The sequence below is a fragment of the Carcharodon carcharias genome, chromosome 20, assembly GCF_017639515.1.
Source record: "Carcharodon carcharias isolate sCarCar2 chromosome 20, sCarCar2.pri, whole genome shotgun sequence".
In the NCBI taxonomy this organism is placed as follows: Eukaryota; Metazoa; Chordata; class Chondrichthyes; order Lamniformes; family Lamnidae; genus Carcharodon; species Carcharodon carcharias.
The window spans coordinates 109,571,262-109,589,305 of record NC_054486.1 but is presented as its reverse complement, the minus strand read 5'-3'; the positions used below and the strand labels follow the sequence as shown (position 1 = coordinate 109,589,305).

At 47.3% G+C, this 18,044-nt stretch overlaps 1 protein-coding gene across 3 annotated transcripts in view; it reads left to right on the top strand.

Annotated features, from left to right (window-relative positions):
* Positions 1 to 18,044, top strand: part of LOC121292804 (protein jagged-2-like) — a 179,239-nt gene that overhangs the window by 138,306 nt on the left and 22,889 nt on the right. For all 3 annotated transcript variants that reach the window (XM_041215221.1, XM_041215220.1, XM_041215219.1), the window contains 7 exons: positions 411 to 457; positions 1,973 to 2,149; positions 11,311 to 11,461; positions 14,527 to 14,691; positions 15,167 to 15,280; positions 16,639 to 16,752; positions 17,428 to 17,541. In XM_041215221.1, the coding sequence (XP_041071155.1) occupies positions 411 to 457; positions 1,973 to 2,149; positions 11,311 to 11,461; positions 14,527 to 14,691; positions 15,167 to 15,280; positions 16,639 to 16,752; positions 17,428 to 17,541 (882 nt within the window). The remainder of the gene's footprint in view (positions 1 to 410; positions 458 to 1,972; positions 2,150 to 11,310; positions 11,462 to 14,526; positions 14,692 to 15,166; positions 15,281 to 16,638; positions 16,753 to 17,427; positions 17,542 to 18,044) is intronic.

Genomic DNA, 18,044 nt, shown 5'->3' with positions numbered 1-18,044 from the left:
GCTTGGGTGAGACAGCCTCCACTACCAATAACCTGCCGATATACAATGCCTATCCTCGCACATGTAGAGAACCTGAATGAATGTTGAGCACCTGGGAGGCTGCCCAGAGTCCTTCGTGTACCTCGGTTCATAAGAGGGGGATTTGTCTCTGGGTTATAGCAGCAGGAAGAGAGTAGTGAAAGCTCCTCGTGCTTTGAAACAAGCCCCTCCCTTCACTGGAGGGAATTCAACTGCAGATGAGTTGCAGGTAGCCCTAGGCCTGCACATGGGATTTGTACTTTTGTCAGTGCTGCTGTTCAATTTTTATATTTAGGCAGATTGGGAAATGAATAGGGCAAGCTCAAACAGTAAATCAGATTACAGGCCCTTAAGGTATGCCTTGTGTAATTATGGACTTGTCACCTCTTCAGATATCGACGGCTGCCATGGACAGTGCCAGAATGGAGCAACATGCAAGGTATGAACAGGATTTTAAAATTAGAATTCCATAGAGCTGTCTTGGTACTGCATAATCTATGTCAGTGTTTATGCTGGGTACAAGCCTCCTCCCACCTTAATTCATCTCTGCCATCAGCATATCCTTCAAGGCAAACAAATAACTTCACTGCTAGCCTTTGAGTTAGACCTCCCCTTTCAGTATCCACATGTTAGTACAGTAACTGTCATGTGAAGAGTAATATGGTGGGAGATGGTGGCGTTGTGGTATTGTCACTACACTAATAATCCAGAGACCCAGGCTAATGCTCTGGGGACATAGGTTCAAATCCCACTAAGGCAGCTGGAATTTAAAGTTAATAAATCTGGAATATAAGGTAATCTCAATAATGGTCACCATGAAAATATCATTGACTGTCATAAAAACCCATCTGGTTCACTAATGCCCCCCCTCTCTCTACTCCTCGCACACCCCGCGCCCCCCCCCCCCCGCCAACACACACACACACGAACACACTTTCTCTCTCAGTTCAAGGGCACTTAGGGATGGGCAACAAATTTTGGCCCCGCCAGCGATGTCCACATCCCAATAAAGAGTAAAGAAAAAAAAAATTGAAAATTAAACTCTCACCTCCTGAAAAGTGCCTGCTTCTGTACGTGCAGCAAACTTAAAGATGTCTTAAATTTTGCTGCAAGTTTAAATGTATCTGACCTTTTCTTCAGGGGTAATTGTGTGTTTTATGTAGTACTGGGTTCTCCCAGTTCCCTACAGAGGTGATGCAATCTTTGGGATCTCCCTCACTGTGTCTGAGAAAAAGCTGGAGGTTCCCAAAGGGGTGCTGTCTGCACACAAAAACATGCAAGAACGTCAACAAATAGAGAATTCTTCAGACGCTACTTTCTCTGTAGTGCCTGGTGTCTCTGATGCTAAAGGGAGAGAAAAAAAATCCTGGGCCCCTATGGGGTTCTTTCCCAATTTTGGGTTAGTCTTTTTATTCTGATTTTCTCCCCATCTCAGCCGTGCCCCGAGTGTGTCTCTGTTTTGTTGTCCGTGTCTGACACTTCTCTCGCCTTTTTCCCAGGGTGCTTCTCGCCAACACCTCTCCCACACACCCCGCCCCACCACCCCCCACTTCATTGCATCTCGTAGCTGTTAAATAACTGCAAGTAATTAGAAAAGAGACCTCTGAAATTTCTCCCACGTGTAGTTGTCCCTTCAACCTTCTGTTTCCCTCGAGACTGACTTGTATTTGTATAGCACCTTCATCAGGAGCGTTATAAGATTTTAAAAAATGACACGGAACCACATGAGATAAAGACAGGTGATGTAAATTTGGTCAGAGGGGTAGATTTTTAACAAGGGCTTTAAAGGAGGAGAGAGAGGTGGAGAGAGAATCTCGGAATCACAGAATTCAGAGGGAAGAATTTCCAGAATCACAGCAACCAAAGGCTTTGTGGCAATAGTGGGCCTATGGTGAGCAGAGGCACTGACGAGTTTTAATGCTATCTCTGACCTCGTTACATTTTAACATTTCAGCGCAACGGTGTACAAGGATACCAGTGCATCTGCCCACGTGGAGTTGTTGGCAGAAATTGTGAATACAACATGAATGAATGTGCAAGCAGACCTTGTTTGAATGGAGGGCAGTGTCAGGACCTGCTTGGTGGGTTCCACTGTCGCTGCGTTCGGGGATATTCAGGAACCTTCTGCGAGGTGAGCCCCATGTGTTTATGAAGCCGGGTGTATACTGTGCGTTTGTGCTTGTCTCTGTTTTCCAGTGAGTTAACTTAAAGTTACTGCCCAAGTTTTGAACCGGCTCAACCATGTTGTGTCATCATAACCTGCCCTTGTGCCGTGCTCCCCATTTTGTTCGATCCGAGCTTGGTACAGGGTTAGGTGGTTTCAATGGGGTGGGGTGAAATGGAAGGGACACTGCAGCTGGCCTCAGTATGATCCATACCTGCAAGAGGTTAAATAAATTGGCCAGGGTTTCCTATGCTTGGAGCTATTCAATAATTACTCTCCTGTCAGATCCAACCTCTAGTTGGAAAGTGCAAGTGTATGGTCATTGGCTGAGGATGTGTCTAGCTGGAATGTGACCTGGAGTGGAAAGTATCTGTGTCGTCGTCTAGAATGTCGCCTTCAGGACTGGAGGGGAGAAAATTGACAATTTAAAGAATGTCAGTTGATTCCCACCTGCCAGAAACCTGGTCCTGGAGTCAGTTGTAAGCAAGATGTTGGATTCCTGCCTCCAGAGAGTCTTGTCATTTCAGCAATGGGAAATATCATGAAGACAGTATTCTGTGCAGTGCTTGGGCAGTGACCATAGTGAGCACAGTGGAGATTTTACATCCTATGACTTGATTATTTAAATGGTGCAGCTCAAATATGTGAATATTTTTCTTTTGGTGTTCGTTCTTTTTATATATAAGGGCCCTCCATCCAACCGTTCCCTCCCTGATAGTAATACTGGTGCAGCTATATGCAAATCACTTATCTCCAATCTACAGATACAAGAGCACTTCTCTATCTGTGTGATTATCACAGTGAGTTTATCAGACTAATGGTGATTGTAAACTGAAACTGAAATCTCCTGTCATTTGTTCAGCCTTGATAAGTGGGTGTAGGGGGCAGGGTGGTGCCTAAAAGTTGCTCTAAGTGTGCTGGAAGCTTTATTAAATATTGGGGTGTATCAGATCACTAGTGAGAGTTGACATTATGTCCTATCTGGTGATTACAGGAAATTCATACCACCCTTCCTGGACCCTTAAAAGTGCCAGCCTTTGATCTGCCATTCCAGACAAGGAAAGGAATGTGACACTGATTTGTGAGACCTGAGAGTCGTTGGTTGTTTTCAATTGTTTTAACGCCCAATTTTTTTTTTTTGCTCATGAACTGCAACTCCATAAACAAGTTGTCACTTTGTGTTAGAATCCATGGCCAGAATTTTCCCCTTGGCGGGCGGGGACGGGTCCCTCACGCCCACCCGGTGGTGTCAGGCGAGTGTCCCCACGTCACCTCGAGCCACTGCGATATTTGGGAAGGCGGGTGCTATAAGTTCGGATGCGCCATCAATTAATGGGCCGGTTAAGGCCCTTGAGGCAGCAATTGATCTCGATTTTGCGGGGCCTGTGCGATCTTCAGGACGTCACACACAGGCGCGATGGGCAGGCGGGTAGGAGACATTTGTACAAACCTCATCCATGGGCGGGATAAGAGGGGTGAGTGGGGTTGCGAATGTGATGTTTGAGCTATTTAAGTGTGAAAGTCACTTTTACTTGCCTGAGTGAGCAGGAAGACTTCAAAACTCATACCAGCTGCCAGGGCAGGAGTAAAAGCCTTAGTCAGGACTTTACAGTAGAGATCATTTCTGGGGGCCTGCAGCTTTCAGGAAGCCTTCCCTTACCCTGGAGGAGGCACCCCTGAGGAGGAAGGGAGGGCCAGATGGGGGAGGAGGCCAGGAGCCCACATTCAACCTCCAGGGGAGCCACGTTTGTGAGGAAAGGTGCAGGTACAAGGGGTGCAGGGCCAACAGGAAGTGCAAGGCAGAAGGGGGCTGCAGAAGACGCCAACACCCTGCTGTCAAGGTTTACAGGCAGCGAAGCAGCTACCTCAATATGCTTGTGGTCCAGTGCTGAAGGATGCTCCATGTGTCAAGAGAGACAGTGACCTCCAACTGTCAGATTATTGGCCTTGAGATCTCTGCAAACTGTGGGTGGACACCCCATGCCAGTGGCTCTAAACGTCACAGCTGCCCTCAACTTCTATGCCTCCGGCTCTTTCCAGGGTTCGGTGGATGATCTTTGTGGAGTTTCCCAATCAACTGTCCACACTTGTGTCAAGCAGGTGACAGAGGCTCTATTCAGGCGTGCATTGACTTTCATCCACTACCGCTGGGACAATGCCAGTCAGACACAGCGAGCCAGAGGCTTCACGGCCTTTGCTGGCTTCCCCCGTGTCCAGGGTGCTATAGACTGTACACATGTGGACATCAAGGCGCCAGCAGGTGAGGCCGGTGCCTTCGTCAACAGGAAGGGCTTCCACTCCATGAACGTGCAGATAGTGTGTGATCACAAGCTACACATTCTGCAAGTCTGTGCAAGGTACCCAGGCAGCTCCCATGACACCTACATACTCTCAGTCCCAGGTGCCGGGGCTCTTCAGTGCTCCAGCCCGGCTGGATGGGTGGCTGCTGGGTGACAAGGGCTATCCCCTCAGAAGGTGGCTCATGACACCTCTCCACCATCCAAGAACAGAAGCTGAGCAGCGGTACAATAGGAGCCACATCTGCACAAGGGCTGTGGTGGAGAGAACCAATGGTCTTCTCAAGATGCGCTTCCGATGCCTGGACCGCTCAGGGTGCTACGTGTAGGTGCTGTCCCCTTGCTGGCACTGGCATCTGAGACAGCCTGCTCACTCTGTTGTCCTGTTGGCTTCTGACCTTGGCAGATGTCCTCCGGCCCGCAGAGCATTTGATGGCCCCCGCCTGGGAGGGAATGGCCAATTCTACAGCTGGCTTCTCCCCAATCACCACAGCCTCGTTGGATCCCATGGTCACTGGCAGAGGGGTAGAGGAGCTGCTGCCTTCATCTGGAGCACTCTGAGAGAAGCCCGCAGAGACGACAGGCAGTGAGGTCACTTTGGACCTCCATGCTCACTGTAGTTGGATGGATACCGAGCTGGGATACTTGGTGCCCAAACCAACTCCCACCCTGGCACTGACCAGCTGTGGCCAATGCCGCTGTGAGGGCTTGCAGGTCTGAACATGACCCCAGGAGGCTCTGATTGTTCTCCTGGAGGTGCCTCTCCACGGGAGTTGCCACTCTCTCCAAGGAGGAAACATGGCGCTGAGCCCTGAGGCTCATTGCATCCATGCTCCGTGTGGACTCCTCCAGCATGGGCACCATGCCACGCATATCTGCCAGATCGTCCCACATACCCTGCTGCACTTCCAGCGTTTGCTGCCTCATGGACGACTCCAGAGGCCTATCATCAGCCACTGACCGAGCATGTACCTGGTCCCCTGCAGTCCTCCGACTGCTGGAGCCCTGGGCACTCTGTCTCTGCCCGCACCTCCAGCAAGTATGAATGTCCTCAGTGCTCTGCCCCAGGACACTAGCCGAAGATCTAATTCCCACCGAGGCAGAGATGGTGTGACGCCGATGAGTGCATTTGCTCGGGAGGGGGCTTCAGGGCTAAGAGGTGGTCCCTCTGCCTCCTCTTCCCGGACCTGCTCTAGTGATGCTGAAAAGAAGAAAAAGGACATTTGATTTGTCACAGTGCCGACAATGTCAATTTGGATGCCACTCCCCCAGATCAGCATGTGCTCATCCTTTCAAAATCAAGAGTAAGCCCATGTTGCTAACTTCAATTACTGAGCATCCAGCAGCGCCATGGCTTCTGTGACACACATGGTGACCTGAGTGCTCACCAAACATACCTCCCTGTGGCACCTCAGCCTCACCGCCACCGGTGGACCTGGGGGCAAGGCGCCTCTCAAGGTCCATGGCCTGCTGCTCAAAAGCCGTTAGGATGGCCAACTGGGTCTGCCCTCCATGAGTCCACATTCGTCCTGACGCAGTGTGCGCAGTCTTTTCCTGAACGGGAGAAGAGGAGCATTCATCATTCCAGCCTGCACCTGAATTCCCACCGCATCCCTGCCAACCCAGCCAGAGTGGGACACTGCAGGACTCCGGTTCTTCATCACCCCATAGCTGCCACATACTCACCTGAACAAGCCAGGGCTGACCACAATGCCACCCCCCCCCCCCGCCCCCGCAACCTTCACATTGCCCAAATGCTGCCTCCTTCACATGTGGCACCATTTTGCTAAGCCAGAGGCACAAAGCACGTGGATTGCAAACACCAGAAGATGGATTGGTGCCCTGCCAACTGGAAGCTCCCCTCCCAGCACGTTAGCACCCTGGCTTCGACATGCTTTCTGTTCCAGCAGTTCTGCCTAGGTTCAGACCCTTGACTTTCACCCCCATTCTATACTCTGGGCATCAGTGTCACACATGCTGCAGATGCAGAACACATCCTAGCTCAACCCTCTCAGGGTGAACCGGGCATGGGCAATCTCTGCTGTCACACCCAGCGAGGGATTCAATGACGTTACTGTACTCAGAGTTGGCGGGGGGGGTGGGGGTTCGGGGGGGTGTGGGGTGGGGGGTGTGGGGGGGGTGGTGTGGGGGGGCGGGGCGGTTTCGGGGAAAGGGTGACAGCTGCATTAAGTGACTTGAGGCAACTTGATGCTCACCCTCCCTGAGCGCAGGAGATCATCGAACCTTTTGCAGAAGGGGAGCCAGGTGCACTGCAGAGCTATCACTCTCAGCCATCTCCTCCCACACATGTTTGGTCATGTTGGGGGAGCCTCTGCCTCCCATCCATCGGAGGAAGGACCTCCCACCGCATTGCCACCTCCTCCAGGAGGGTAGCTAGACACTCATCTGAAAAACGAGGAGCACACTGACCCTCCAGCCTACCCTCCGGCCTGGCCCCGCCCCTCCGGCCTACCCTCCGGCCTGGCCCCGCCCCTCCGGCCTACCCTCCGGCCTGGCCCCGCCCCTCCGGCCTACCCTCCGGCCTGGCCCCGCCCCTCCGGCCTACCCTCCGGCCTGGCCCCGCCCCTCCGGCCTACCCTCCGGCCTGGCCCCGCCCCTCCGGCCCCGCCCCTCCGGCCTACCCTCCGGCCTGGCCCCGCCCCTCCGGCCTACCCTCCGGCCTGGCCCCGCCCCTCCGGCCTACCCTCCGGCCTGGCCCCGCCCCTCCGGCCTACCCTCCGGCCTGGCCCCGCCCCTTCGGCCTGGCCCCGTCCCTCCGGCCTACCCTTCGGTTTTGTATCACCAATATTGCCCCTCTGCTGACACTTTCTCCCAGCCATTGTGAGCAACCTTTCCAAGACTACCAGGCCTTCATTTATACAGACCACCGGGGGTCGCCTTTGGACCCGGCAGTCTGAGCGCACCCGCCCACTCCTGCTATGCACAGGAAGTCGTGAACTACGCTGAGCAGACCTTAATTGGCCTGCCCACGTAAAATGGCGGCGTGGACTTGATCGCGGGCGGTGATTGGACCCGCGCCCACTCCTGCACGACATGGGGACAATTCTCCTCCATCTTTCCTTTGGCTATTTTTGTGAGTTTCAGCAAGTTTAATAGTTTTACAGTTCTTCGTGAAGTGGCTTTGGTTTTTTGAGAGTAACGATGTGGCTAAAGATGTCTCTGAGCTTTTGACCTGATGAGCGGGTCTACCACAATTGTCAATTTTAACCCATTTAGTCCCACCTTTTGGGGACGATGTCGGTTTCAATGTCAAGAAAAGGGGATAAGTGTTAATTCCTGAATGAGAAGCTTTGGTTATGAGGAGAAATGGGAGGCACTTTTCACTTGACTAAAGGTGAAAGGAGAAATGGAGCTCAAAATGATGAGGGCTTTTGAGGTAAATCTAGAGAGAAAAGCTGTTTTCCTGGTTGGTGAATCTGTAACTAGAGAGGATAAATTGAAGATAACCAGCAAGAGAAATGAGGGTGCACTTGGGAGTAAATTTATCCTGCACTTGATTATTCGGAGATGGAGTGCCTGACAGAAACAGTGGATGCAGCAGAATTACAATGGCTTTTCAAAGGGAAGCAGATATATATCTGGAAAAGAAAAATGTATAAGAATACAGGGAAAGGGGATGGAAGTAAGTGGGTAAACTCCTCAGATAACACAAGCACAACGAGCCAAATGATAGATTTTGTATTTAAAATTCTATGGCCCTACAGCACATTATATAGAATTTATAGCACAGAAACAGAACATTCAGCCTATGAACTTCTGCTCCAAGGTGCCTCCTCCCATCTTATTTCATCCAACCCGATCAGTATATCTTTCCATTCCTTTCTCCTTTCTGCACTACTTAATTTCCCCTTAAGTGCATCTATGCTATTCATCTTGACCACTCCCTGTGCTAGTGAGTTCTACATTCGCACCATTCTCTGCTTAAGGAAGTATTTCCTGAATTGTATTTATTTGTGACTATTTTATATTTTGACCCCTAGTTTTAGCTTCCCCTACAAGTGGAAACATCCCTACATCTTATCAAATATTTACTTTATTGGATGTTGTGGTTATGTCAGCAGAGCTGCAGCCTTTGACATTGACTGCAAAACTCCAAGTGACCTCAGTGTAATATCTTGCTCCCATGATGGTTACGGTGCGAGTGATTGAGCAGGACAGCAGGTGTCTGATTCGGGAGCTCAGTTCACTTGTAGAAAGGTGGTTTAAATATGATGTAGTGCTGCCGCATGTAGATCGGGTTGAGGCATCTCTCAGTGGGCCTGAGCATAATTTAAAAAGCTCATTTGGCTTGACTCCATCAGCATTGTACATAAATGGTCTGTCTGAAGATGCTTAAAGACAGATCAATGTCAATTCTTTCTGTGTATGTCTGTAAGGCAGGTCCTGGCTGCCTCCTTGCAGCGTAATGGGAATTAGGAATTGGAGCAAGGCAGGGGTGATTGACCTCCACTTTCTCCTCTGTACCTCTGAATTATGTCCTTTTGAATTGATTACAGCTGTTCTCCCCCCCCCCCACAAACTCCCCCCAAAGCTCAGTTACCCCATGCATTGGGGATTGGCCAGGGAACCTGTTGGCAACGCCACTTGTGCTATTTTTACCAGCAGGAGGTTTGGTAACCGGAACACATCGACTTTAAGATAATTGCCCAAAGAACCAAGGTGGAGATGAGGAGGAATGTCTCCATGTAGCAACTTGATGCACTGAAATGCAGTGCCTGAAAAGGTGGCTGAAGGAGATTCAATCTTAATTTTCAGAAGAGAAAAGAGGATAAATAATTGGCTGAGTGACAGGAAACAGAGCAGAGGTTTATGGGTGTTTTTTGGTCTGGAGGAAGATTTGTAGTGAAATTCCCCAGGGGTCAGTGATGAGACCCTTGCTTTCCCTGATTATAGATAAATGACCTAGACCTTGGTGTACAGGGCACAATTTCAAAGTTTGCAGATGATACAAAATTTGGAAGTGTTGTGAGCTGTGTGAAGGATAGTGTAGAACTTCAAAGTTGGTGGCATGGGCGGACAGGTGGCAGGTGAGTTTCCATGCAGTGATTCATTTTAACAGGAAGAGCATGGAGAGACAATATAAAATAAAGGATATAATTCTAAAGGGGTTGCAGGAGCAGAGGAACCTGGGCATATATATGCATAAGTCACTGAAGGTGGCAGGACAGATTGAGCATGCAGTTAATGAAACATACAGTACCCTAGGCTTTATTAATAGGGGCATGGAGTACAAGAGAAGGAGGTTATGTTAAACTTGTATAAGACACTAGTTCAGCCTCAGCTGGAGTATTGCATCTGGTTCAGGGCACCGCTCTTTCGGAAGGATATGAAGGCATGAGAGACAGTGCAGAAAAGATTCACAAGCATGGTCCCAGGGATGAGGAACTTCAGTTATGAAGATAGATTGGAGAAGTAGGACTGTTTTCCTTGAGGCTGAGTGGAGATTTGATAGAGGTGTTCAAAATCATGAGGGGCCGGGACAGAGTAGATAGGGAGAAACTGTTCCCACTCGTGAAAGGATTGAGAACTAGGGGACACAAATTTCAAGTAATTGGTGAAAGAAGCAAAAGAGATATGAGATAAATCTTTTTCATGCAGTGAGTGGTTAAGGTCTGGAATACACTGCCTGAGAGTGTGGTGGACACAGGGTCAATTGACTCACTCAAAAGGGAATTAGACCGTTATCTGAAAAGGAAGAATGTGCAGGGTTACGGGGCGAAGGCGGGGGTGTGGCACTAAAGAAATAGCTCATTTGGAGAGCTGGTACAGACATGATAGGCCAAGTTGCTGCCTCGTGCACTGAAACAATTCTGTGATTCTGCAAAATACTAAAATGGTGGGGGGGGGATAATTGCACGGCTATGGTGCAGAAACAGGGGCTAATTGAATAGTTCTTTGAAAGAGCCAGAACAGGGAATGATAGGCTGAATGGTTGTCTCCTGTGCTATATTATCCTACGCCTGCTGTCAATGGGATGATGCCACCCCAGATATTTTTCCTATCTACATTGTTTTGTGATGTGAGGTTGGTCCAATTTGTTTAATCAAAAACAGTTTATTGATAGGACCAGTCTTGAGTGCCTTAAGTGTGCCAATTAGTCTTGCTGTGGTGAATCATCTTATGTGATTATTCCACTTATCAGTAAGGCTTTCAAGGGTTTTGCTTTCTTTATATAAACTCATCTCCAACAGCTGGTGGGAATTAATCTACTCAATCAGTACTCCGGTGGGATTAGAATGCAAATTTCTTGCATTCAGCTCCTGGCTCAGCACCTTGCCCACTGTGCCTCCAAACTATTTAATGAATTCTGTTTTTAACAGTTCTTGCTGTTTTTTTTTTAAAGGGTGGGGTATGATTGAATGCTGTAATCATGTGGTTTCTGTTCTTTGTATACTCCGTATCTAATGTCCGATTCTTGTTTTGAAAGTTGAGGTAGGCAGGGTGGTGCTGAACTGAAGGAAAGTTGGGGGAAATCAGGAAACAGTTTTTACAGCATGTAGATTGGAGGAGGGACTGAGGGAATGAGGTCTGTAGTTTGTATTGGGAATAAGCTACAGAATAGTGCGACAAGAATTGATTTCAGGGCTGTGAGGAGTTGTGCTTTGTAGGACGGTCTGTTTTGATTTTAAGGTAAGAGGATTTCAGAAGGACATTGACTATAGTCTCAACAAAGTTAATGGATTGAAAACAGGTTTGGATCAATTCATGGGATGGAGGGGATGTGTGAGTGAAGATATGTTAGTGTGTTCTTCTGCACCATGCCATAGCTCTGCTGAATCTTAATGATGCACTTTGCTTCCTCCATCACAGAGAAAAGTCAATTACTGCGATCCCAATCCATGTCAGAATAAAGCCAAATGCTATGTTCTTGGTGAAGATTACTACTGTGCATGCCCTGAGGACTATGAAGGGAAGAACTGCTCACTTCTGAAGGACCACTGTAAATCTGCTCCTTGTCGAGGTAGCTATCACCCGTTGTGTTAATCCTGTGTAGATACCTTTGTCAGCTGTGGCTCATTTGGTAAAATTCTTGCTTCAGTCATAAGGTCTTGGGTTTGAGGCCCACTCCAGAGACTTGAATACGAGATCCAGCTGATATTCCAGTACAGTACTGAGAAAGAGCCACACTGTCATAATTACTTTCTTTCAAGTGAGGCTCCATCTGCCCCCTCAGGTGGACGTAAAAGATCCCATAGCACGAGTTTGAAGAGCAAGGGAGTTCTTCATGCTTTCCTAGGCTAGTAATTATCCCTTAATCAGCATCACAAGAACAAGTCATTTTCATATTATTGTTGTGGGAACTTGCTGTGTGCAAATTGGCTGCTGAGTTTCCTGCATTACAAGTGATGACACTTCAGAAGTATTTTACTGGTTGTGAAGTACTTTGGGATGTCCAGAGATTGTGAAAAATGCTATAGAAATGGTTTGTCTCCATTTTGACATCTGATGAGAGAGAATTGAATGCAGGGGCTCTGAGAAAGTGAAGACCTGCAAACTCCAGGTGGCTCTCCCTCTTTTGTCCCCACTCACCTGACCATTGGGACCCCAGTGTCTCAATGCTTCTGACTTTGCTCTTGAGGCCTCAAAAAAAACTTGGTTGAGTTACAGAGGTATCGTCTGTCACCTCCTTTTATTAAATAGCACGCTAGTGCAGTGGAGTGACCCTCCCATACTCTGCAGTGCTTCATCAATGATAAAGGGCCTCTAGTTGCTAATACATCTGCTCGTGACAGACCCAGATGCTTTAAAATGCTTTCTGTGCCAAAGTGACTTTGGAAATGCTGCTGGCAAGGGAAGATGAGCAATTAAATAGCCTGCCGGCCATTCCACAATGACATATTTTGTTTATCATGAGGCATCAAATGAGGGTGCTACATTTGTTGGCAGGTTTGGAAGTGAGCTAATCCTAGCCTTGGTGTGAGCTTTCAATCCCATATGAAGCGCCATACTAGCCAGGTTCTGAAGAAGCTTTTCTGCCAAGTGTGAGCACCTGCCTCCATCAACTGGAGCTCTTCAATGTGAAGGAGAACCCATCCTCATGCTTCATGTAGGACGGTAGATTTTAGTGTATGGTAATGGCTGCCTACAGCACGGAAGCCTGACTCCACACTTGCCCTTGATAGAGAACAGGTCTCCATGTTGCATGGAGGCTAGTAACTGGCAAATGACTGCAAAAGAGCAAAACTGTGAATAATTGAGATAACTCTGTTAAGGAAGCATGTACAGGGAGATGATTAGTGCCTGCAATATTCAGGAGCACAATCTTTGGCCCGGAAAAGTGTCATTACAACAACAACCTTCATGTTTATATCACACTATTAGTGTAGTCCCAAGGCCCTTCAAAAGAGTGTAGTCGGACAAAAAAAATAGCCTTGACCCTGAACCTGTCAAGGCGTTGGTCAGTGGTGGGTTTTAAGGAGGGACTTACAAGGAGAGGAAAGTAAAAAAGCGGAGAGGTTTGGAGTGAGAATTCCAGAGCTTGGGGTACAGGCAGTTGAATGCACACCCACCAGTGGTGTAACGAGTCAAGCCTGGGATTCACCAGAGTCCAGAGTTGGAAGAGCGCAGGTATCTTTGAGGATTGTCAGGCTGGTGAAGATTGCAGAGAAAGGGAGGGGTGAGGCCATGGAAGGATTTGAAAATTGAGGTGCTGCAAGACTGGTAGCCAGTGTAGGTTATTGAGCACAAGGGTGATGGGTGAAAGGGACTTGGTGTGAGTTAGGATGCATGCACGGTGAAGAAATAGTGCATGTCCAGAGAAACTTTTATTATCTATTCGTACATGGGATATGGGCATTGCTGGCTAGCCCAGCATTTATTGCTTTTCCCTAATTGTCCTTGAGAAGGTTATGATGAGCTGCCACCTTAACCAGTGCAGTCCAGATTGTGTCGATACACCCACAGTGCTTTTAGAGAGAGTTCCGGGATTTTGACCCAGCAGCAGTGAAGGAATGGTATTATATTTCCAAGTTAGGGTGGGGTGTGACTTGGAGGGGAACTTGCATGTGGTGATGTTCCCATGCTTCTGCTGCCCTTGTCCTTCTAGGTAGTAGAGCCCATAGGTTCGGAAGGTGCTGTTGGAGGAGCCTTGGTGAGTTGGTGCAGTGCAGCATGTAGATGGTACACACTGCTGTCTGTGTGGCAGTGGTGGAGGGAGTGAATGGTGAGTTACTCATCGTAGAATCCCCAGCCTCTCACCTCCTGTAGCCACCAGCCATCACGTGCCATGAACAAAATGTGCAAGTGCAGACTCGAATCCTCATGGTGTCCCAACATTTAATCTGCAGGGTCAGCATGCACACTGCCATGTGTTAAGTAATCTGGTGTTGGTGTTGACTGTCTGACGTTTGTCCCTCCATTTTTCACTTGCCCTCTCTTTGAACTGTGGTATTGAGTCACCTTATATGTCAGGACTTTGTGTAAATCAGGCACTTGTACCCTGGAAGCCTGCTAGTTTATCACCTTTTAACTAATGCCATCTGAAGATGCTCAGCCCTAGTCAGTTAATCAAAACAAGGATGTTATTATCCCAAGATGATACAGGGGAAACCAACGGGCAACAGTCTACGTATTAGTACTCTAAATTGGGGAAATGAGGTTGTGTTTGGAAAAGGGATTTCCATTTGACCTAGTTGAAGTTGCAGAGAAAATTGACTAAATTGATTCAAGGAAATTGTCAGCTGCAGTTAATGCTTCAATGTACAAGGGAGCATTATGCAAATTTTAGGGAGTTAGGAGTAAGAAGGGAAGTTGGAAAGAACTTGTACACCTAAAGGGAAATAGATTTAGGGAGTACGTTACCAGGGGAGGGTATTGAAATAGTGTAAATGTGACAAAGGGCAATTGCATGCGATTGAGGGATGTGGGGGATGGTGGGTGAAGCGGCATGTTTAAGAGATGTGGCATGTTTGAGAGATGCAGCAAGAATTGGGGAGGACTTGGATGGAGATAGAGGCCTTTAAAAATGAATGTGTTGGCTCGGGTGGAATTTGTCTGTTGGTAAAATTCCTTGTGTCCTCTTTGCAGTTATTGACAGCTGTACAGTGGCAATCTCCAGCAACACCAGTCAGGGTGGTGTCCGCTTCATATCATCCAACGTCTGTGGCCCTCGTGGCAAATGCATCAGCCAGCCTGCTGGGAATTTCACCTGTGCCTGTGATCGAGGGTTCACTGGCATGTACTGCCATGAAAGTAAGTGAAGACCCTGCTAGTTTTGCTAGATATTATTTGTTTGTATTTTGTATTGGGCGGGGTTTGGAAGCTTCATAGCACTGTTGTCCCATGTTGTCAACTTGGTCTCCAGGCTGCTCACCAGCTGCAAGGACTCTCTCTTGTCTACCTTGTGAAAGTTCTGAAGTAGATCAGCATGGTGGTATGTCTGTGCTTACCTCTGAGTCAGAAGGTCATGGGTTCAAGTCCCACTCCAGAGACTTGAGCCCATAATCCAGGCTGACATTCCCAGTAGTGCGGGGTGAATGCAGGCTTATTGAAGGTGTTGTTTTTCAGCTGAGACGTTAAACCAAGTATCTTGTCCCTCCTCAGAGTTGGATGTAAAAGATTCCACACCCCTTATTTTGAAGGAGAGCAGCGCAATTCTAGCTGTTATGAGTTAGTTAACGTTTCCCAGTTTGGTTTCTGCTGTAACTTCGGATATATTTTTCTCTAGATATCAATGACTGCACATTGAATCGATGTAAAAACGGAGGCACATGTATTGATGGGATAGATTCCTTCCGCTGTATTTGCCCTGATGGATGGGAAGGAGAGCTGTGCGAAATTGGTGAGTAATGGATGCTCGAGTTTGTGTGCACGATTCCCTTGTGGTGTATACAGCTCATTGTGTTCTCTATGCATGTGTGCATTTCCCCAGTATGTATATGTCTCTATTAAATAAAGATGCTGTACTTCTGTTACTGTCTCACCCTCCATGCATGTCAGGTATACACCAAATGCATCAGTGAACTTAGCCATTCCCTAGTTGTCTGGGCTCTGGATCAGAGCGGTGAGAGTGTGTCTGGGTCCTGGACCGGTTTGTGGAGTGGGAGCTGTGAGTTAAAAACGCATGAGGGTCCTACTTGCATCTACTGGGAACATGGCTATTGAGTCAATAGACTTAAATTCTCACAGTACACAGAGGGGGAGATGGGATCTCCTGATTCCCCTCTAATTCCCATTCCCATGTGGTGTGAGGGAACATTGAGGATAACAAATTCGAAAAAGTAAAAAGAAAAAGTTAGAATCTAATGTGGAAATGTTGGAACTTGTTACATAAGTCTTAGTCCTTGAAATAGAATGAGCAATTGATATTTCAGCTGGAACACCCCAACCAATAATTGAGTCGAAATTGTATGGAGACAGAATGGTTTGTGCATTCCTTCATGTGCCCTTGTAACTGAAGCATGTTTCACTGACCTTCTGCATTTACAGTACATTGTAATTGTGCGCTCCTGACTGGACTCTTGAGAAATGCTGGAAGATCATTTACATACCAGACACACTGCATTTCAATCCTTCGATTGAGATGTTAAACTGATGCCATCTGCCATCTTTCCACTATTCAAAGAGTCAGTTCTCCTGGGCATCCTGGTCAATCTTTACTCCTCATCTCAATACCACTGAAACAGATAGTCTGGTCATTTGTTTCTGGGCTCTTGCAACCAGTTTATGTACAGCTATGTTTCCTACATTACAACAGTGATCACATTTCAGAAAAAAAAAACATTATCTGTGCGAATGGTGATTTTTTTTTTTAAAAAAGAAAATCTTTGTCTACTTAGTTTTACGATATTTGCATTTTCAAATTTGCACTTTGTGCTGCTGCTTGAATGTTGCTGTTTCAGTCCTGTTTCCAACCCATAAGTTCTCATTGTTAAATGTAAACTGATGATGTAAAATGTTTTTTGATGCCCTCGGGCTATGAAAGGCACTGTAGAAATGAGTTCTTCCTTTCAAATTCTTGCATTGAATTGTATTTGCCCCCATCTTCCCTCTCTTTTCGTCTGCCAGTAGAAGGATGGAGAAAAATTTGGATTTTTCACTTTTATTCTTGGTGTATTTAGCCTTCATGTTTGAAAACAAATCTTTGTGTTAAATAGAACTCATTGTCTGTCTTGAACTCTGTGGTTTTCTATTTTGTAGACTTCAATGACTGCAGCCCCAATCCCTGTCTAAATGGAGGCCGATGTGTAGATGGACTGAACGATTTCCACTGTGAATGCAGGAATAACTGGAAGGGAAAAACCTGTCATTCCAGTAAGTGGTCAGCGACTCGCACCACATGCTGCATCTAGACTAATCCAACCGTCCCTTTTACCCATCTCCTTTGTGCTTCCTTGTCGAAGTACCTGTCAACCGACCCCATTTTGTGTACTGCTCCACAAGCAAATTTAAAATTCTCATCCTTGTGTTTTTAAATCTCTCCATGGTTTTGATTCTCCCTATCTGTAACTTTTTCTAACCCTCCAGCTCTCAGATCCCTGTGCTGCTCAAATTCTAGCCCTCGTGATCACCCCCGATCTTAATCACTGCGCCATTGGTGACTGTATCATTAGATGCCTGGGCCATAAGCTCTAGAATTCCCTCCGTAAACCTATCCATTTCTCCACCCCCTTTCCTCCTTTAAGATGCTCCTTGAAACTGACCTCTTTGACCAAACTTGGTCATCTGTCCTCGTATCACCTTATGTGGCTCAGTGTCATATTTTGTTTTTAACACTCTTGAAGTGTCTTGAGACTTTAATACATCGAAGGTGCTATACAATTACAACTTGTTGGACCATCATAAAAAATTGCATGGGTAGGCCATTTGGCCCTTTGAGACTTCCCTGCCATTTAAAAAGATCATGCCCGATTCTCAACCTCAACTTCACTTTCTTGTCCGATTACCTCCTTCTCTGATGTGTTTAACCAATCGATCTTTCTTCCATAGGAGAGAATCAGTGTGATGAAAACACCTGTAGTAATGGTGGCACATGTCATGATGTGGGAGATGCCTTTCGATGTGCATGTGCTCCAGAGTGGGGCGGGAGCACATGTAACCTTGGTGAGTTTGTCTTTCTCTATGTCCCCCTCTTCCCCTCTTTTTATAGAAAAGCTTTCTTAAGTACCCTCTTGACTCCCTGTTCCTCTTTCAAATAATGGCATAGTATCTTCTAACATCCTTTAGTCAAGGTGAAGTTCTTGACTCACTGTCCACCTGGAGGCAGGTTCATGGAGCAATCCCTCATTCAGTGTAGACTACATAATGGAGGTCTTGAACCTGCAACCCTTCTGATCTGTAGAGCGCGGCTGACAGAGCCAAGCTGAGATGGAGATTGGTGTATTGGATGGGGTATCCTCTTGAATATTGCTGGCTCGAATTTGCGCACAGAAAACCTGGCCTGATAACTGATTTGGAAGCAATGAGATTAAAACTTTCAACTGCGTTCCAATGAGAGGGTGAATCAATCTGTAACCACAAGGTGTTTTTAATAGGTTGTGGGCATGCTGGGTAGGCCAGCATTTATTGCCCATCCCTAATTGCTCTCGAAAGTGGTAGTGAGCTGC